The sequence below is a fragment of the Pogona vitticeps genome, chromosome 4, assembly GCF_051106095.1.
Source record: "Pogona vitticeps strain Pit_001003342236 chromosome 4, PviZW2.1, whole genome shotgun sequence".
In the NCBI taxonomy this organism is placed as follows: domain Eukaryota; kingdom Metazoa; phylum Chordata; class Lepidosauria; order Squamata; family Agamidae; genus Pogona; species Pogona vitticeps.
In genome coordinates, this window is record NC_135786.1 from 212,368,193 (window position 1) to 212,390,157 (window position 21,965).

The 21,965-nt window shown below is 43.0% G+C and overlaps 1 protein-coding gene across 1 annotated transcript; it reads right to left on the reverse strand.

Annotated features, from left to right (window-relative positions):
• Positions 1 to 2,404: 2,404 nt before the first annotated feature.
• GEM (GTP binding protein overexpressed in skeletal muscle) lies at positions 2,405 to 17,112 on the reverse strand. The gene is made up of 5 exons (XM_020785391.3): positions 16,981 to 17,112; positions 14,637 to 14,982; positions 10,281 to 10,357; positions 6,651 to 6,855; positions 2,405 to 4,035 (listed from the first exon to the last, which is right to left on the reverse strand). The coding sequence occupies exons 2-5, from the start codon at positions 14,965 to 14,967 to the stop codon at positions 3,758 to 3,760; spliced, it is 891 nt and encodes a 296-aa protein (XP_020641050.3). The 5' UTR covers positions 14,968 to 14,982; positions 16,981 to 17,112; the 3' UTR covers positions 2,405 to 3,757.
• Positions 17,113 to 21,965: the final 4,853 nt, after the last annotated feature.

Consider the following 21,965-nt stretch of genomic DNA (forward strand, 5'->3'; position numbering starts at 1 on the left):
ATCCAGACAAGATGGAAGTGCTGTTAGTGGGTGCTTCGCCGGACAGGTTGGAGGGCCATTTCCCTGCCCTGAATGGGGTTACACTCCCCCTAAGGGACAGGGTCCGCAGCCTGGGGGTGCTCCTGGACCCCAGTCTAACCTTGGAAGCTCAGGTGGACTCAGTGGCCAGGGGTGCCTTCCTTCAGCTGCGGAAATTATACCAGCTACGGCCCTACCTGGACGAGCGGAGTCTCATGACAGTTACACATGCACTGGTAACATCTCGTATTGATTATTACAATGCGCTCTACGTGGGGCTGCCTTTGAAGATGGTCCGCAACTGCAACTGGTCCAGAATTGAGCTGCGCGGCTGGTGAGTGGTGGGGCCGCTAGAGAGCACATCAAGCCGATTCTGTATAATTTACATTGGTTACCAGTTGTTGTCCGGGCCCAATTCAAAGTGCTTGTTTTGAAATATAAAGCCCTAAACAGCTTGGGCCCTGGATACTTGAAGGACCGCCTCCTTCCATATGAGCCTACCCGGCTGTTAAGATCTAGCCAGGGGGCCCTTTTGAAAGAGCCATCCCTCAAGGAGGTAAGAGGGATGGCTTGTAGACAAAGGGCCTTCTCGGCAGCTGCCCCCAGACTATGGAACGCCCTCCCGACTAAAATTTGTCTGGCGCCGACACTGATGATATTTCAGCGCCAGGTCAAAACCTTCCTGTTCCAGAAGGCTTTTAATTGAAATAACATTAACTGTGGGTCTTTATGATGGCAATTTTAATTGTATTTTAATCGTATTTTAATTGTATTTTAATCATTTTATATTTTATTGTATTGAATTTTAATTGTTGCAAGCCGCCCAGAGACCTTTGGGTAGAGTGGGAGGCATATAAATTAAATAAATAATAATAATAATAAATAATAATAACTGTAAAAATCAGAACATTCCAGCACATGAGGAATTCCCTTTTCTAAAGACCTTATTTCTATGATCTTTACTTTGGCTCTCTCTGGCTGATTTTGGGACAGTCAGTCTGATTCAGCCTGATCTAATTCACAGGCTTGTTGCAAGGATAAATCATGAACAGGGGCACTGTATAAGTCATAGAATTATAGAAGTGTAGGGACTGGAGGATCCCTAAATCCATAAAGATGCTTTCACTGTGGGTTTCCACATTGGCAGGGCAATGGACTAGTGATGACGCCTGAAGTCTCTTCCAAATCTACATTTTTATGATTTATACTTTGTCTTTCTTGTTTCACAGTTTTCCCTCTCAACAAGACTGTGAGGTAGGTTGGGCAGAAAGAGATTTAACTGGTCCAGAGGCAGCTTTTGAGAACCAAACTACAGTTCACAGATATCTGGAACAGGGAACTCCTCCAGTGCTGATTGTCTGACAGGAGCTCTTCACATCTAATAATAATTGTGTGCTGTCAAGTAAATTCTGATTTATGGCCACCCATTTCTGGATTTTTTGGGTAGAGACTATTCAAAAGTGGTTTACCATTCCCTTCTTTATCAACTGCTGATTTGGTTACGATTTGTTTTGGTCATTTCGGACGTAAAGGTTTTGTTTAAACATCTGTTTCCTCAGACACAAATATCTGCTAAAATCACATATCTGGAACACCAGTGTGAACTCGGCTGCACTAACATCTTGTTTCTAATGTGCAGTGTGGCTCTACATTTCAGTGGAGACTTAAAACTGGATTTCCCAAATTCCACTCTGATACTTTAACCACTTCATCACAAATGTATTTTGGAGATTATAACTCCTAGTAGCTCCCTGGTGCCTGGGGGATTCTGGGGGGTTCTAAGCTCCCAGGTGCCTGGGGGATTCTGGGGGTTCTAAGCTCCCAGGTGCCTGGGGGATTCTGGGGGGTTCTAAGCTCCCAGGTGCCTGGGGGATTCTGGGGGGTTCTAAGCTCCCAGGTGCCTGGGGGATTCTGGGGGGTTCTAAGCTCCCAGGTGCCTGGGGGGTTCTAAGCTCCCAGGTGCCTGGGGGATTCTGGGGGTTCTAAGCTCCAAGGTGCCTGGGGGATTCTGGGGGTTCTAAGCTCCCAGGTGCCTGGGGGATTCTGGGGGGTTCTAAGCTCCTAGGTGCCTGGGGGATTCTGGGGGGTTCTAAGCTCCCAGTTGCCTGGGAGGTTCTAAGCTCCCAGGTGCCTGGGGGATTCTGGGGGTTCTAAGCTCCCAGGTGCCTGGGGGATTCTGGGGGTTCTAAGCTCCCAGGTGCCTGGGAGGTTCTAAGCTCCCAGGTGCCTGGGGGATTCTGGGGGTTCTAAGCTCCCAGGTGCCTGGGGGATTCTGGGGGTTCTAAGGCAAAAGGTAAAACTGGCAAGCTCTGGTCCAAATCCAAATAAAAGTCTTTCCTGACATAAACTAAATTTTAATCAAATTGTCAAAACAGGAGATGTGAGATTTCTTGTTAGGTTGAAAGGCAAGGAAACCTTTTATTGATTTATTACAAGGCATGTAAATAAAACATTGTTTAATCCAAAAGATACCGTATAGAAAACAGTAATAAAATCAACATTTTTCTTAAGAAATCACTTAATAAATATATTTCAATGCTACTTCTCCCCATTTCTATCATTCACCCATTAAAAATACAATTAAGAGCTGATAGATAATAAATACAAATAGTTATGGCATAATACAAACAATAGATCTGAGCATAAAATCTCTCTGTAGATTCTTATAAAAGGAGTTTTTTTTTCCTGCCTCAAAATTGGCATCTTGCACTTGGTTTTTCATTTTAATGTTTTCTGCTGTTTTGATCGTAATTCACGGCACAACACAATACAAAGTTGTGTTATATAGTTATTTCCTGTAACTACTGGTTACAGTTATTCTTGTTCCTCTAACCCTTTGCACAGGAAATTGGCTTTTGGCTAGAAAAAAAGGGGGCAGAGGGATTCCGGGGGGAAAGGGAGGCCCAGGAAACTCGCCACCCCTGCCCGCTTTCTCTTCCTAGTCGTCTCCCTTTAATGTCTTGTACCAGCAGAATTACACTGACCACAAGCCTGGACCCAAGCAAACTAAAAGGCTCTTGATATAAGCAAAGAAATATTCAGTGTTCTTTCTGCAGATAAGCAGGCAAAACCCACAATAATCCAATCTTTGCCATCTCTATCATCTTGTTACTGAAATCAAGAGCAATCCTCCATATTGTTCCATTGCAACGTCACATTCTGGATGCAATGGTCCCATTTATCCAAACTGGTGATTATCTGAAAATTCAGATATTCCATTTAGCCCCTGGGATAAATGACACTGTGACAAGAAAAATGTCCACCTCCGGGCTCTTATTCAACCGGCTGATGAAGGCGAAGGCATTCCTTTGCTCGGTGTCCTTTTCTCGGCTTAAAGAAGAATGAGCACAGAATAATTATGAATAAGATGATATACGCTGCCAAACGATGCTTTCCAATTCTTAGGCTGTTCTCCAAAAGGCAACAAGGGAAATGGTTTGCAATTTCTTGGGCACGTCTCGTTGTAGCTTTGGAATGTTCTAGTTTACAAGATAAGACTGGTGTTCTCTCCCCCACCCAAGACATTCACACTCCTAAACTCTAAACCAACAAAGGTATACATGGCATTTCTTCTCCCGTACATGCATTAAACTGTGGATATTGCTGGCACATTTCATCACAATATTCACAATTGTGAATCAAGTCAGACCTACATTTCCTGTTCATCAATCTAATATAGACTGAATGGAACTGAATAATGTTCTCCATGAAAGACAACATCCGAGAGGAACCAAAACTTCTAAAGCACAGAGAGATCATGGCATGACTTGGATTTCAATTTGAAAGCCATGTTCTTGTTCTTTTTGGCTACGATCTTGCCCCAGAACCGCCTGGCCTTTTTAGGGATGCTCTCTTTCCTCTTCTGATATGCCAGCCTCTTTTCGTTCTTCTCTTTGCTGTCTCTCCTTAGCCGCACTTGACGCACAATGCCTTCAAACAGCTCCTTCACATTGTGCTGGACAGCTGCCGAGGTCTCAATGAACTTGCAGTCAAAAACGACGGCACAAGCTCTGCCCTCTGCAAAAACATTTGAAGGGGACAGGTCAATATACTGTCTGGAGAACATGAAACATTTGCCTCTTCTTAAGAAAACAAATGAAGGGGAAACCAGTTACAGATTCATGGAAACAAAGAATGGGTAGTGTCATCTCAAGACATGCAGATTATATCAATCTTTTCTGCACTGGTTTTTGAATATGGGACCTTAGAACCTCCTTAGGCAGTGTATGCCACTGCTTAATTTTTGTAATACATTTCCCCATTCTCCACATCGTTACTCTTTATCTAGTTCCAGGGGTATTCTGTGCCAAGAATGTTATGCTCTTTAAAATTATGTCCATAAATAGGTTTAAAGTAGAGATGACAAGGGTCCACTCATGGGTCCACCGCTGCCACAAGCTCGACAGAGCCTCCCTATCACTCCATTGCTCACGATGGATTAGCCACTCTGCAACCTGGCAGAGAGGCTCGTCATCCTATCTTCTGCCAGGACTGGCTAATCTATTGCGAGCAATGGAGCAATAGAAAGGCTCTGTCAAGCTTGCAGCTGGAGGGGAATCATGAGTGGACCATCTGGCCCCATGGGGACGGACCCTCATTATCTCCACCTGTGGAGGGATAGTCGTATTTATATACGAATACCCCCATCTCTAGTTTAAAGCTATATTTTGCCAGTTTGATGGCATCCTTCATGTTTCACAGATTTTTATCAGTGTTTACATCTTTAAGGGTTGAAGCCTGAAAGAATATACAAAGCAAGAATAAGAAGAGCACAAGACGAGTTAAAGCACTGGTGTTGACACTATTAATTTTTTTTCAAAGCAAGATTGGAAGCAAAAGTTAGACATAATGGAGCCCATCTTAGCTTGGCACTTCAGCCAAAGTAGATATGGAGTTACTTTAGATATTCTTAGACCTATCATGTGAAACATTGCTACGAGTACAGCAAGGTGAATGAATTAACATATGGTCACGTCTATAACCAGTGCAGCTTCACAGCAAAAATTTACACAACTACATCCTAGCTTCCACTCTGCTTCTGGGTATTCTGAATATGAACCATGATTTTATTTCAGTCTATCGACATTAAGAAAATCATAAGGCTCTTGATTTTTTTGTGTGCGTGAGTGCTGCGAGTACAAAATCTTTCTATAGGTAGTTCTAAATTCCAAGCAGAATTAAATTTCTCAAAGTTTTGTTGCATTTGTTTTATTTTGATGGAGGAGGGAGAGAAAATGGGCTGATGTGCCTAAGATTATAAACCCCGGGAGCCATTACGGTTTCTGGAATGCAAGCCTGTTACAAAAAGATAATAAACAGTCATGTATCACTTTTATTTTTATACCAAGGACTTTCAAGGACTACAGCCCTCTTCCTTAGATGCATAGAGCATAACCTTAGGGGAGAAACAGACAAGGTGGCAGCTTCATAATTAAAAGTCCAGTCGTGATAAGGAGTAAAAGACATTTGAGTTTCCTCCAATGAAGTTTCTGAGCTCTGCAAGTTGAAAATCTCTTTGCTTTTGTTTGGTAATTGGTCATTGGGACAACAACAGTGAAGTTTGCATTCTAATTATGTAAATCGGGCAGTTTTGAAGAATGTAGCTTTGGAGGGTATAATGTTTGTTATCATGATTCTTCTGTTTTTGCCCTTTGACTCTAAACGCTCGCCTACACATTGTAATACTCTTGATTTTATGCTAGGTTTATTATGCTTGAAACTAATTTTAAAATATCCAACGATATGATATACAGTGAAGGGCTCATTTGCGGGGCAGAAAGTAAGGTTTTTAAAACACCCACAAGGGGCCTGTTTATTTTAATTTGATTCTGGTCACACTTTAAAAAAAAATCACTGTGGCATGTGTCAATGCTTGAATCTGAGTAAATATTGTCTTTGGGTTCTGCAGTTTGCCAAAACAAGTGGCAACTACAAGGGGTTTTACTTTTCCAAATGCTTCCTTTTTTCCTAAATGTTTATATTTTAGCAGTGCATCAAGCTAGCGCTATGTCAGTTCAAAACGTATATATAAAGAATCAAGTGTTAAAAAATGTAAAGAGAATGGGAACAGGCTGCTGCTGACACTGTCATCCCTGGAGCCACACAAGAACATGCAATTCTTGCTCCCCTAATCTCCTCCAGCACACAAGCGAAGGAAGGAGAGCCAGTTCCTCTGTTTTCAGGTAGCTTCATGTCTTGCTAGGAACGGGCTCTCCTCCCTGGATCAAAGCCAGAAATTACCCCTCATTAGAACATAGGACTCAGCTTTCCTCTTGGCTCTGCAGAGTTCCTGGCAGTTGGGGAAAGCCAGATCCCACATGAATGCACAGATCAACACAAAACTTTATATTTAATTCAACAGTGTAGCCACACCCTAAACTTCATTTTCACCATCAGTACTTTCTGGATATCAACCTTCCAACCGCAACCCATGTACATTGTATCAATACTTGAACTTTTAAGATCATGCTTGATGCATCTGAGGAAGCAGGCCCAAAAAGGTTCATACAGTACTATAGTAAATCTGTTAGCTTTAATAACACTGCTAAATGCTTTGTTGCCAAGTGAGGATAATGTCAAAACAACAGAAGGTGCAGCAACAGCACCACAAACTGTCGTATTGTGACTCATACCTGAAACAGAGACTTCACGGCATCTGACCAGGTCACTTTTGTTGCCTACTAAAATAATAGGGATGTCTTCTGTCTGGCGTGCCCTGCGGAGCTGTATTCTGAGCTCAGATGCTCTCTCAAAGCTTGCACGGTCTGTGATGGAATAGACAATCAAATATGCATCTCCGACTTGCATGCAGTGTTCTTGGAGCCATCCCTTTTCACTCTGTTCAGACAAAGCACATTGCACGTGGTGTCAGCATAATTTCTTTTAGGAAACGTTCAGTCTCTTATTATCAAAGAAAAGATAACATGCTTCCCTCCTGCTTGAAAGAAACCATAGTCCGCCCCATCATCAAATGCCCCCAGTTAGTGTCGGACAATCTTAACAATTTCTGTCCAATCGCTAACATACCATTCCTGAGGAAGGTGATCGAGAGGGTGGTGGCCAATCAGCTGCAGTCATACCTGGAGGAGCAGGACTGCCTTGACTCATTCCAGTCTGGATTCAGGCTGCAACGAGGTACTGAGACAACATTGGTTGCGTTGCAGGATGACATTTTAAGGGAAGCTGATGGGGCAGGTGCACCCTTTTGGTACCCCTAGCTCTGGGTTTTGATACCGTTGACCACGGTATCCTCCTGGACAGGCTCTGATCCTTCCTTGAGGAGGGTGTCCAGAGAGTTAGGGAAGATGTCAGAACCCTGGACCCTTTGGTGTGGGATTCCTCAGAGAACAGCACTATCCCCAATGTTGTTTAATATCTATGTTAAGTCGTTGGGGGAGGTCATCAGGAGTTTTGAAGTAAGATATCATGCTGATGACACACAACTTTATCTCTCCATTACCACCTCTGCAGTGGATGCTGTCCAGGATGCTGGAGCGTTGCCTGGTTGCAATACTGGAATGGGCCAAGGCTAACAGGCTCAAACTGAACACGGACAAAACAGAGATTTTGCTCCTGGAGATGACCTGTGATAGGTTAGGGGGGATAGTCTCTAGGCTGGTTGATACTCCCCTCCAGTTTAGAGATCAAGTGCATAATTTGGGCATTCTTCCGGACCCGGCTCTCTGGTGGTTGGTGCAAGTAAATATGACCACATTACTCCAGTTCTGGCTCGCCTCCACTGTTTGCCCAGGGCGTCCTGGATTAGGTTCAAGGTTTTGACACTCACATACAAAGCCCTCCATGGTTTGGGCCCATGTTACTTGTCAGAGCGTCTCTCCCTATTGTCATCTGCCTGACCCACAAGGTCATCCCAGTCAAGGCTCCTCCAGGTGGCCACCCCAATGGAGGCCTATAAATCCTCTACAAGAGGTAGGGTCTTCTTTCCGGTGGCTCCAACTTTATGGAACCAGCTTCTGGAGGAGCTCCGCCTGGCCCCCTCCCTGTGGGCTTTTAGGAAGCAATTAAAGACACTGCTTTTCAGGGAGGTTTTCCACACCAACCCCAGCTGACTACCTTCCTCACTTTTTTTCCTCTTCCCTCCTCTTCGTTCCTCTATCCACTTTCCTCTATCTCTATCCAAACATTATTTAAATGATAAATAACATGAATGAAATGTTCATTGTCCTAATTAACCTGCCTTCATTGTTCTGGGGTGTATATCAAGGTTACAGAACAACCTTTTAAAGTCTTTTTAAGCCAGGAGTTAATGTAGGGCTCAAGGATGCATATGAAATGGAAACTATGTGGGTGACGACACAAGCGTTTAGCCCACTATTTGGTCTACTGCAGGGATGGACTGGTTTGCTCCTAAATACAAAGATCAGATGATATCTTTGCTGGAGCAAACCAACCCATCCTAGAGCAGATATAACTACACCTTTCTGGCTCCTATCAGGGGCTTCTACTGTTTGGGTACAGGCGGAATTGCTCTGATTCGGTTCATTTCCAATGTGTCACCACTGGAAATGAACCAAGGGCCAGCCTTCCCCCGTGAATTTCCCAATACAGTGGTGCCCCACATAGCGAGGTTAATCCGTTCTGGATTAACCTTCGCTATGCGGAATCGTCGCTAAACGGGTAGGGAAAATGTACTGAAACGCATTAAACTTAGTTTAATGCGTTCCAATACCTTTCTTACTTACCCATTCAGCGAGGATTCCAATTGCCGGCAGCCATTTTCGCGCCCTCGCTAAGCGAGGGCACGGCGTGAAAACGGCTGCCGGCAGCCATTTCCGGGCTTCCGGCGGCCATTTTGGAGCCGCCGAACAGCTGTTCGGCGGCTCCAAAATGGCCACTGCAATACCCGATCTTCGCAATGCGGGTTTTCCCCATTGCGAAGATCGGGTATGTTTCCGTATAGCGATCCCGAAAAAGGGATCGCTATACGGAAACATTGCTATATGGTGCACTCGTTAAGCGAGGCACCACTGTATTGTGAAGTGGATTAAGAAGAGAACCCCTTTGAATTAAACACTTCCTCATCTCCATGGAGGGGGTTGAGGAAGTGAAACTTTGTTTTGGCACTTCCAAATATCTATTTTATTTATTGTTTATTTAAATATTTTTAATTGCCTTCCTCCTTAAAAAGGTTCCAAGGTGGCCTTACATCATTAAAAAAAACCATTTTATAGCTGAAATGGTAACTATATATATACTTTTAAAAGGATCAAAAATGCCACACTGAAAAATGGCAAACGAAACATCACCAAAAACATATTCAAAGTAGCAAGTCACAACAATCCATTTAGAAACCCCATTCAGGCAGCCAGTCACTGAGGGAAAGCTTGCCTGAAGAGAAAGGTCTTTGCCTGCTATCAGAAGAACAGCAAAGATGGGGCCAGCCTGGCCTCCTATGGGAGGCAGGTCAAAAGTGTGGAAATAGCAACAAATGTGCTGTATCACTTAAAAAAATAAAAGAAATGAAAAATGTCCTCCTAGAAGCAGGATGACACAAGAGGGAACAAAAGGGTGGTTTTTGTTTGCTAGCAGGGTTGCTTGAGGTTTACATGCCATTTGGATGTGAGGATAACACCAAATGGCATACCAGACTGTCTAGCAATCCTATTTAGCCCATTTCAGCCAGGTAGTCAACTCATTCTTTGGTGTTATCAAGCATAATTACAATGTATTTTTTAAGGACTTTTTTTAGCAGCGTTTGACAACACCATCCCCATGTTTATGGCAGTCTCTTAATCCTAAATTTGGTGGTGTTTTATAATAACAGACAAATAACAATAAAGCCATGACCAATGTGGAATTGATTACACAATGAGTTGCATTACAAATATTATAACAAATAAGACCACTCATTACTCAGCAAGTGCTTTTATGCAGCTTTCCCTGCACCATGATCTCTTACAGCTTTTTTAGTTTTACTTCTCAGCATTTGTAGCTATAAATGCAGTTGAAATTTGCAGCTTTTTTAAAAGTAGGAGGTAGTGAACCTGATTTGACCCAACTCCGGGAGGCAGTGGAAGACAGGAGGGCCTGGCGTGCTCTGGTCCATGGGGGTCACGAAGAGTCGGACACGACTTAACAACTAAACAACAACAATAAGTGAACCTGATACTTCACCTTGCATTACTTCACCTTTCTCAACAAGATTTGGGATGTGTAGCTACATCTGTATCAATCCCTGAAACTCGACTTTCCCAAACAGTATTTGAGAAATTACCACATGACAAAACGACCTTGCACATTACCTTGTTTTCCCACATGTCAAGAAGTATAATTGTTGCACTTTCACCATCCACAAGCAAGGTTCGTTCATAGGTGTCTTCTAGAACAAAAGTGGGGGAAATAGGGTCAGTAATGTTTATTATTTTACCCAAAATATTTTCAGCATTTTTTCCATTAATAATAATCGTGTACCATCTAGGGATTTCCAGGTCAAGAATACTCAGGTTTACCATTCCCTTCTTCTGGGGGCACCCCAGGATTGTGCAGTTTGTCCAAGGCCACACAGGCTGGTTCTACTTATAGGAATTGAATTCCTAACCTCTGGCTTTGCAGCCATATATCTGAACCGCTGAGCTATCCAGCTATCCCCTCCTTTAGGGAGGATCATATTCTCTGCTAGTTTATGCTCGAATGGCCAGCTTCCGGCCCTTCAGATGTTTCTGGACTACAGCTTCCACAATCCCTCACCATTAGCTCTGCTGGCTAGGGTTGGGAAAGGAAAGCTAAAAACATCTGGAAAACCAGAGGTGCCCATCCTTTTTTAAGTTTAAACATAATAAACCCATGGCTTCGAAGCATTCATTTACTGTCTACTAGCAGTAAAGCATTGCCAGCATAAATGTTTATCATGTCTCTTCCATTGCATCTCCCACATTACTCCAGTTTTTCATGCAAATGATATGAAAATCTTGATTGTTTAATTAATTGGGAAGGGGGGAGAGAAGATCCCAAAGAAATTCTTACTATTTTTGTAATCTAGATATAACATTTTGGCAAAGATCTTATAATTACTAATATAAAATTTCTGTCAGGGAAGCAATTGAGTCTATAAGATGAACCACCACAGTTATTCCCCCCCTTCCCAAAGTTATCTTTATCCTACAGCAAGTAGGGAGAGCTCTTGTAGAAGAAATAAGCAAAATGCTGAACATTTGACCCCATGGGAGATGCAGACAGACGTACAGACTCCAGCTAGGCTTAGTAATGGAAAATATTTGTTTTTACTCCGTTTATGGCTGAACAGGCATTGCTGCTCTGCAAGCAACTCACATCAAACTGCTTATCCCGGGGCAAAAGTGTGCAGAGGGACCTGGTCTTTTTCCGTGGTAGACCAGAACTTGGAAATCCCTGAGGGTTTGTGACAGCTATAGTGGGGGGGGGGGGGGGAGGGAGAGACATTCCAAAGCTCTGAAAGAGACTGGAAACCACCCTTGTAGAACCACTCTTCACAAAACATAGTAATGCTTCCCGCTCAATATGACAAATGTGTGAAAATACCACATACAGCAACATATTTCCTCAGGACTGTGTTGCTTCTGATGACATTGTTGGGTAAGCATTATTTTATGCAGCAGTAAAGGAATGGTAAGAAGAAGGATAATACCATAAAGACCAGAAATGTAGAGATGCTGCTGTGATGCACTGCAGCTAGCTAACAGAGTGCCAGATTTGTACTGGGTGCATACCAAGCACATGACCAGCACCTTGTCAATTTGTGGCACCAGTTTTTGCAGTTTTTCCATGCATACGCCAACACAACAATATTCGGGCCATAGAAGGCAGCAATTCTAATTTAAATGCTAGGCAAGCAACACCTATAATATACTGCTGTGTGCCTACCCAACACCACTGTACAGTGGATGCAGAATTCCACAAATTACATTCAATTTCCCCCTCCCTGCCCCATTAAAATTCCTCTCTAAAAACAGTCTGTCAAGATTTCATACTTCTTGGCACACTTAGCGTCAAAACAGATATCACAATGAGCCCATCATTAGAAGTGGAGCTCACTTACACTGTTACATTCATTTGTTTATCCTAGCACTAAGCCTCGTGGTGCAGTTGTTAAAGTGAAGTACTGCAGCTCAGACTCTGCTCATGACTTGAGTTCGATCCCAGGCTCAGGTTCAGAGTTGATTTGGAACCAATGTTTGGCAGTTCAGTTCCCCCACTGTGCAAGCTAGCCTGTATGGCCTTGGGCAAGGTGCACAGTTCCAAGATGCCCCCAGAAGAAGAGAATAATAAACTACTTCTGAGTGCTCCACACCCAGAAAACCCTGAAAAGGCTCACCATAAGTGAGAACTGACTTGACAGCATATGATTATTATTTTAATGATTTGAACAGTTTGGCCCCTGGTACTCCCTCGGCAGACTGTGTTAGATTGTGTTAAATCACAAACCCAGATGCCATTTCTGTCCCCACATCTACTTGGGCAACACAATTACAGGCCCCAGCAATGTCACACAAAACATCAAGGGAACATTTACTTGATCCCCTGCTAATGTGATCTATGCTATCCTTTGCCCAAAATGCGCCTCAGTCTACATAGGACAAATGGGACAATCTCTGCATAAAAGGAATAATGGCCACAAATTAGAAGCTATACATGGCAATACACAGAAAACTGTTTCAGAACATTTCAATCTACCTGGACACTCTTTTACAGGATTTAAAAGTCACAATCCTGGGAAAAAAGCATTACAGAACAATACAGTACTTCAAAGGGAAAGAGCTAGGGTAAAATACATATGGATGCTGGGAACCCGTCTTAAGCGTTTAAATATCACTCAAGGGTTGTTAGGTCATTACCAAGTGTGCTTATGTCAACTCTGCTATTGTTATCCATAGCCTGATGTTCTTTTATCAACAAACTATTACTCTTTGTCCAGAACAAGGCTTCAAAGGGGAGGAAAATCACTAAAATGACTGAATATCAATCAGGGTTCTTAAGTAATTACCAAATGTGAAAGGCCACATCGGCACACAATTTGCAATTCATGTTTACTAACCACCCCTAGTCGCTTTGTCTTTTTTGATCCCCACCTGGTTATGGGGACCATATATAAATAACTGCTACCTAGTCTCACTCTTATGCCTGAGGAAGTAGACTTAATCCATGAAAGCTCACATTAAAATAAAGCAGTTAACCTTTAAGGTGCCACAGCATTTTTATTTTGTTTCTTTTCTGTCAAATAAGGGAGGTGAATCTCAGTCTCTCGCAATAAAAAACAATGTTTCTCTTGTCTCCTCCCACCAAGATTCTTTTCTACAAATTGTGTGTTTCTATGGGAACTCTCACAAGATTTCTCAAAATGTTACGGTCACTTTTCTGGAAGAAGTGCCAAGCCATACAGATCGGACATCACCATACACATCTGGTGATGTCCAATGCCATCTTTTCTGCATAGACATCACCAGAAAGGGCATTTAGCTATGCAGAATCTGCCAATTTCCTGTGTAAAGCCAGATGAAAAATGGGGGAAATGAAAGGAAACAAATATGGGGCCTTATTTCACAGGAAGCTGGGAAAGATCACTGGAGCAGCAGGCGGTCTCAGGCAAAAGTCTTGGCATGCCAGACCCAGAAAATAGCTGAGAACAAAACATTTTTTAAATATTCTTCACATCTCTACCTTACACTATGTAAAGTTTAAGATGTCATGGAACATTATAGAATAGAAAGAAAGAAGGACTAGGACACTGAAAAAAAATCTTAGAAAAATGTTTTAAAATTACTAGAGATTTCTCATAATCAGAGGCCCAAAATTGCAGCTTGCTTAGTACAGTATTTACACAAATCTAGCATCAGGTGGAGAAGTGGTTTCTCTACTCCATAGGGGTTTTCCGTCTGTTCCCCACCCTTGTTTTTGTTTTTGGTGCTTTGCAAACATAGGCATGCCATCAAGCCTGCTAATACTCCTGCTTACAATACATGGTGCCATTCTGGCTAGATATGCGACTGCGTTCGCTCCCTGGAAACTGGAATGTATGTATTTCATGATGGGGGGAGAACTCCATTAAAACACACCACCATGACATGGAGAATATTCTTTAGACTGTGCAAGAGTAGACATTTCAATGGTCCTGTGGGCCAAATCTTATCCCCCACCACCCACATGGGGGGGGGGGGGGAACTGCACACACCATAAAAATAATTAATAAGAAACAAGCAAACAAACCAAGAAAAAAAGCAGAATCAAAACTGGAAGTGTCCTTGTGTCTACTTTTTGAGGAAGGTGGATTGACAGGGCATCCTCAGTCTGTTTTATAGGGAAATAACTATTCCTCAAAGTAAAAAACATGTTTTGTTTTCCCCTCCCCATCTCCTTTTCTTTCTTTCTTTTTAATTCTAGAGGGCACAGGAGCGCCATCAGAATGTTCCATTCCTTGTTGTGAATTTTGGCGTCTCCTATGCCACTGCTCTCTGAGGGTGTTAAGGCACCCATATGCTGATATTGTCTTGAAGTATCAGAGCCAAAGGAATTGCCATCTGATTGCCAGGAGCGCCAGTGTGTGTGTTTTCTATTTCTTACCACTAATCTCTGCTTGCTCAAGAGGCTTTAAATAAACAAAGGCAGCATGGAGCACAGTGACCTACCTCCAAGCACTTCGCAGTCACTATCCATGCTGTCGTGCACACCTGCAAAGATGTTGGCGATGGTGGTTTTGCCCACCCCTTGCTCCCCAATGAGTACCACCCGATAGATGTTATTTCCCGACTCCGAGGAGATGACAGAATCGGAAGACTCGGATGACCAGCTTCTTCGGCTGTACTCTTCGGGGCTGATCGTGTACCGTTTCTGTCGGTTGCACTCGTGGGGGTCTCTCTGGACCACCAAGTGCCTCCCGTCTGCTGGAATGCTCCAGCGCTGCTGTTGTGGTTGTAAGGCACTGCTACTCTGCCGCATCGTGACATTGTTCAGAGTCATGGCTTTGTTCCCACCCTGGTTAAAAAAACACAAGAATGAAATCACAAATGTAACATGTATTGTTAAACTATGGAGTGTTGCATACCTAATCCTGAAGATCCATCTTTTCAAGATGACCTTTTAAATCGTGTTGATAAATAATTGTTATGCTTACTTAAACAGTTTTTAATTGTTATGATGATTTGTTTTTACTTTTCTTGTCCTGCTTGTTTTTAATTTGCTAATACTTTGTGTTTATTTAACCAAACTCCGGGAGGCAGTGGAAGACAGAAGGGCCTGGCATGCTTTGGTCCGTTGGGGTCATGAAGAGTTGGACATGACTTAAGGATGAAACAACAACATAATCTGGCTAATTAGACATGTTCCTCACATTAGACACTATCCACTGGTATTGCTAACTATGACAGTAGCAGACACCACCAAAAGGGATAAAAACCTCTGCTTATAAAGAGATACATCATTCTGAAGATTTGGGGCTATAATCACCATCCAGCATGACACCAGCCCTTAATATCCTGTGCCAGTCCTGCTTCACATCTGAACTAGCAACCACCTCTGGGCAATCAGGGTTCTCAAATGGTCTTCTGTTTTTTTAAATCTACAACCGCCTGAATCACCTCTTGACTTTTCTGGCTGGGGAATTCAAGAAGCCCCAAGAAGTCAAGAAAAGGTAACCTCTCCATTCTTTGTGCTCAGTTATCACAATGCTACGCTGCCTGGAAAAAGTCATCTGAAGTAACCAAGAAATCTGGCATCACATCCTAAAAAGCAAGGCTTTCTGCCTATTTCTAGATAGGTACTTTATTTCCAATATGTGAAAAGAGCCACAATATTATTTAAATCAGGGGATTTCCCCTTCCATTTGTTTTTTTTCCCCTATGGTTTTAGTTGCCAAGATTATACCTGAATCCTTCTGCCCCTTATGATCAGTTGCAAAATAAAGTCTATAACATGGAGGAGGGAGCACTGCAGATGAATAACTATATGATGTTTATTGGACAAGTGGGCCAATCAGCTTCAACAGCCCTAATTAAGCTTTGCCTAAAGATGGCTTTTAATTACACTCTCCAGGAAAGACCATTTGGTGTTGGTAGGAGGCAGTCAGCACTGATGTCTTTTGTGATGGCCAGCAACATTGGCACCTACCATTTTTAGGAAAGTTGCTTTGATGTTCTCCAGCTCTCGCCATGACAGGTATTTAGACATTTTGCTTATTCAAGCTTAAGCCTGAGCTTTCTCAGTTCACCTCTCATCCTTCTAGCTGATAAACATAGCATTTGCCAAAGAACAGACAGCACAGGGCTGTTTGCAAAATTCACTGGCGCAGAATTTTTTTGCAAGTCCAGCTGCCTCTCAAACTTTGCAATCAGAAAAGTTTTTGTTTTTTTATAGAATCACCTCAGCTCAGAAAAGTTCCTTTTTGGACTACAATTCCTAGCATCCCCAAGCCAGCATGTAGTCCAATGAGGAACTTTTCCGGAGTGTGCTGAAAACTTCACCAGGGCAATACTTCAGACCAATTTCAAAACAAATGTATGCAGCGAAACCTGCAAATTCCTCTCCAGGTTGTTTCAAACGCCAGACACTGAAAGCTGCAGGCAGAATCACAAACGTTGACCTTGTCTGTGATTTTTGCTGGGAGATGTACAAAGATTCAAGAAATGCTAGATGCCGCTATTCAGAACGAGACCACTCCTTTTGCTGTTGCTACACCAACTTGTTCAAACCAAGGATGTTATTTGGACTCAATGTCTGTAGCACAACACATGCACACATTTATTAATCTACCATGTTTCTAAGACGATGCAAACAGAACAAAATGCTGACATTCCTTTGATATAACACATCACACTTTGCTGATGCTTTGTACAGCTAAGAGTATTGTTACTTAGTTGTCTAACAAAGAAAGTTAGGTCTGGTGCACATTTCCAACTGTTTTTAAAACTGCACATTTCCATGTTTACAAGTGCTAAAGAAATGCATCAAAATGAATGCTCCTTAAGCCAATATTACCTTTCTCACTGCCCGTTACAACCGACTTTCTCAGTTTGACTCCCTAGTTCTCAGAGAGAGTCCGATAGCAAACCAGCCTCCCGCAGTGAATCCTCTTTCTGTCCTGGGGCTGCCTCTCTAATTCGTTCTCAGCAAACCTGGTTTATATTAAGCCCATCTGATCGGAGACAGGGCTTTTCCGTGACGTCGTCGGCCTGTCCCTGCAACAGGCAGCCCCCAGCTGGACGGAAGCAAGCCGTGCAGAAGAAAGCAAGGAGGTGGGGGGGGCGAGGGAGTTACCAGCGCGAGGAAAACTGTTCAGTAAAACAATGTAGACTTATGTCTTTTTCGTTATTACTCATAATGCTGCTAAAATGGGGGCAGAGCTTGCTTGACAAGAGCGAAGCAGGAAAGTGGGAAAAACACTTTCGTAATTCCTTTCTGATCTGTGCTTAAAATGTTGTGGAAACGGGCAGCCCTTAGAAATCACTTTGGACTCATAAACACAGGAAATGTTGCAAACATCTGGATCGATTGAAAGGTCAGGTTGAGTTAGAAATCACACATGCCGCAGATGAATGGAAGGATGTTAGTGAAACTAATATATGCAGAACATCCCATCTTCATCACCAGTAACAACCCCCTCCCAATATACACACGTTATGGTGATAAACTGTACTAGTTCCAACTCCCCCCCCCCCATACAGATGAAGGGTAGATTTGCACTATATCTTTTCTCTGTCGCTGCTCCCAGACTCTGGAACTCCCCCCCCCCCCCACGCTCAGGAAACCAGGCAGACCCCATTTTTGCTGTCATACCACAACTAGGCAAATACCTTCCTCTTCAGGCAAGCTTTCCCTTAGTTCAGTGGTCCCCAACCTTGGGCCTCCAGATGTTCTTGGACTTCAACTCCCAGAAATCCTGGCCAGCAGAGGTGGTGGTGAAGGCTTCTGGGAGTCCAACAACAGCTGGAGGTCCAAGATTGGGGACCACTGCCTCAGTTGACTGCCTACCTGAGTGAGGGTTTTTTAAAAAATGGATTGTTGTGCCTTGTTGCCTTTTCCTGTGTTTTTGATGTTGATTTTATTTGCCGTGTGTTGTGTGGTATTTCTTTGATTGCTTTTAAATGTTTGAATAATTAATTTTTTTACTTTTAATTTTGTGTTTCTAATGATGTAAGCCTCCTTGGGTCCTTTTAAAGAAGAAAGGTGGGGTTAAAATATTATAAATAAATGCAGGCCCTAGCACATATGGAGGATATGTCTACATTATAGATTTAAATTAGCATCACAAGACATTCTCTCACAGTACAAGTTGAGCTTGGCAAAGGCACTTTTTCAGCTCAGTCAAGGATGATGAGGGTTGTAGTCTTAACAAATAAGTACACTGTGTTTCTGAGTGAACCTAAATGTCCACAATACAGAATTCTTAGCAGCTTTATCAAAGGATTCTTTGTGGGAAGACGTAATTTACAGTATACTGATACAAAACTGATATCCCTTTGTAGTGTAGATTTATTGAGAGAGTTAAAAACAACTAAAGCGTCTAATCCACATGTTAGCTGCCAGCAAATACCTATTATCCACATGCCACTGGTTGATCAGCTAGCTTAACTCTAACTTCAAGTAACACGAAGTTTGGTAAAAATTGCTTGCCAATTTTTAAAGGTAGATAAAACTTAAGGGACGTGGTGGCGCTGCGGGCTAAACCGCAGAAGCCTTTGTGTGCTGCAGGGTCAGAAGACCAAGCAGTCATAAGATTGAATCCACGCGACGGAGTGAGCGCCCGTCGCTTGTCCCAGCTCCCGCCAACCTAGCGGTTCGAAAGCATGCAAATGCGAGTAGATAAATAGGGACCACCTCGGTGGGAAGTTAACAGTGTTCCGTGTCTAAGTCGCACTGGCCATGTGACCACGGAAGATTGTCTTCGGACAAACGCTGGCTCTATGGCTTGGAAACGGGGATGAGCACCGCCCCCTAGAGTCAAACACGACTGGACAAAAATTGTCAAGGGGAACCTTTACTTTTACCTTAAAACTTATTCGGCCACTAGGATTTCACATACAGAGAGTAGCTTTCGACTCTGGTGGAGTCTTTATCAGGCTGGGCATTGTAGGGGGAGAGTAATACAGAGGGGAAAAAGAAGTTCTAAAACCCACGGCCCAATGTTCCTTGTTTAGCAAGTTTCAAAGTGAGGGCTGCAGAATCCACTGGGAGGGTAGTTTCTGGATATTATCTTTTGTGAAAATGCTCCAACCCTATTAGACCAACAACTGCTACTCACAAAGTACCTCACTCACTACCACCTCAACAACTTATATCGATACACATGGGGTAGAGGAACTCTGAAATGTAACAAACCCCATATTAGGAAGAGGGCGGTTCTGGACCACCGCCAGCTATGTAATGCTTAGCCTGATGAGGACTTGTGTGGAGCTGAAAGCTAGCTTCTGCATGTGAGGTTTTTGTGGTCTAATAAAGGTATCTGCTGGTTGGATAGCTCAATGGTTTAGGTATCTGACTGTGGAGCCAGAAGCTGGGAATTCAGTTCCCCACTCCGCCTCCTGGGAGAAGATGCCCCACCCCCAGAAGAAGGAAATGGTAAACCAATTCTGAGCATTCTATACTTGGGGAATCCAGGTAAGGGTTGGCTTAGGTTAGAAACAACTTGACGTCATGTTATCAGGATCCGCACTGTGGAGCAGTGAATAGAGCAATGAAATAGGACTCTGGAAAACGGGTCAAATCCCCACCTGGCCATGAAAACTTACTGGAGGCATTGAACTCCTTAAATATCTCACTTACCTTGAAAGCCCTATTAGAGTTACTATACGTCGGTTGTGACTTGACAGCACAGAACACACACACACACACACACACACACACACACACACACACACACACACACAAAATAAAGGTAACATTCACTCATGTCTTTGGATTGTGTACAAGCACCGCAGAGCTTTTCCCCCCCTTGCTGGCAGAAGTTCTATATGATGTGAAGGTAAAAGTAAATCTGTAGCTGACCAAAGCTGAACACCAATCTGTTAGTGCCGGAAACAGGAAAAAAGGAGCCATGCTCACTAGAGTATTCTGCATTTTTAAAAAAAAAATACACTTACTGATTCTGATTCCTAATTAGAGTCCCAGGTCAGCTGTATCCCATGTTCTAGGATTCAGGGCCAAATCCTAAACAAATGATTGTACTCCTTGTGACATCACAGAGGTGAGGCAGGCAGTGGTTCACAAGGACGGATATGTTTCCTGACTTCTAACTATGGAAATAGGTGGTGGGAAATCTGGGTAAATGGGCCAGAATCTGCGTAACTACAGCTCAGGGAGTCTGAAAAACCTTGAAGATTGGTCTGGGTGCAACACAACATCATTATTTAGAGCTATACTTCAGTGGTTTAGAAACCTGGCTGATCCATTGGGTCTCTTCCAGCTCTGCAGTTGTTGTTGCTGTTCAAACATATCAAGCACAGTGCATCAAAATTATAAAAACATTGACTGGCATTCCATAACAGATACAAATTTTAACCAAAAACCTGAGTATCTATCTGATAAATACTAACGTAATATATATGCCATTTTTAATAGCTCTGATGAGGTTATTTCTGGAATCTCCCTGGTCCGCTTCCATTACTGGTGGGTTCTTTGGAATGTTGACATCATGCATGCATAGTAGATGTACAAAGAACTTTGCAGTAAGCTGGTGAGCCCAGGTACCAGGTAAGGAAGGCTTTATTAAACACAAAATATCAAAATTCTTCTTCTTTCAGCAGCACTGTGATTTATCTTTTACCCAGGGACCTAGAGAGAGATAGCGGTTCCTTGAGACTTCACCTGTCATCCAAGTAATTCTTACCGATCCATTCAAAAGCACAAAAGATAAGCTACAAATGCATCATCCTGATCCCAAAAATGTATTTGATTTTTTTTTAAAAAAAATACACACACATTTTCTATTGCTGCAGACATACTTTTGCTACAAATCCTATTACTTGCTTTCATACCCAACTAAGCAGTTGCATTTCTCGTTTCTCAGCATTGCTGGTGCGAACAGCAAACCAAAGGGTCAAGCGTAAAAATCAGAAGTCAAGTACTAAAAATTTAGCTTAATGAGAAGAATATGGAAGCAAGATCAAATTAGCCTCCTTCCTGTACTCATTCCAGGAACCGAAGTTGCTGTCATCGTCATTTCTTTGTCAGCTAGTTCGTTTAACTGAACACAGACACTGCCCTAAGGTAGGATGTTCCCGAGAGGACTCTTGGTTCTTTAGCTCACTTTGTACCTGGCTTTTCTTTTGACTGTACGGGTAGTTGTTCAACTGCCTGGAAACCACATGGCTGGCTGGAGTGCTTTGTTCGGTAGTTTGTGTTCCTTTGGCTGTACTTTGATGGCTTCCAGCTTTTTTCTAGTTCTAAACAGGAGTTATCACACATACAAACACACCTTTTTCCATCAGGAGAGCCAAGACATTTATAGCTAACTGTTTGGGTCACTGTCAGGAGCCTTCAGAGTTAGAGTGGAGTAAGGAGAAGCAAGTCTGGATGAAAGGGTTCTTGCAATTTCTCTCATCTTAGCATGGGGGAAGGGCAAACGGTGCGGCACTCCCAACTCTGCTTCCAATCCTTTGCCACTGCTTTGTTCCTCTTCCCCCAACGCTATTGCAGCAACACTGATCACCTGAATCATCTGCTTCTGGCCAGATGTTGTGTCCCAAGAAGATAACTTTTCCAAGGTCTGTGAACAGAAAAGTGGAGGCATGGGGGAAGAGGGTGAAAGATGACAGAAACTATCTAATTATCTAGTCAAACATGTGTTAGCCAATCTGTTGGGCCTTCTGATTGGCTTTCTTTGCAGAAAGAACACTCTAATTGCAGTGGCAACAGAGGAGAGAGACAGAAAACTTTCTCATCCTGTGCCATCTATGCATGACAGATTGCATCCTGTGCCATCTGCACATTGGCATCAATGGCTGCACTGAACCAGCTTATGTAGG

What these genes read in the sequence shown, in the direction of transcription:
- GEM (XM_020785391.3), bottom strand. Translation starts at nt 14,967, where the DNA reads ATGACTCTGAACAATGTCACGATGCGGCAGAGTAGCAGTGCCTTACAA. An exon ending in TGACTGCGAAGTGCTTGGAG is followed by an intron (nt 10,358 to 14,636) that starts GTAGGTCACTGT and finishes CTTTTGTTCTAG; the next exon opens with AAGACACCTATGAACGAACC. An exon ending in TTGACATGTGGGAAAACAAG is followed by an intron (nt 6,856 to 10,280) that starts GTAATGTGCAAG and finishes TTGTCTGAACAG; the next exon opens with AGTGAAAAGGGATGGCTCCA.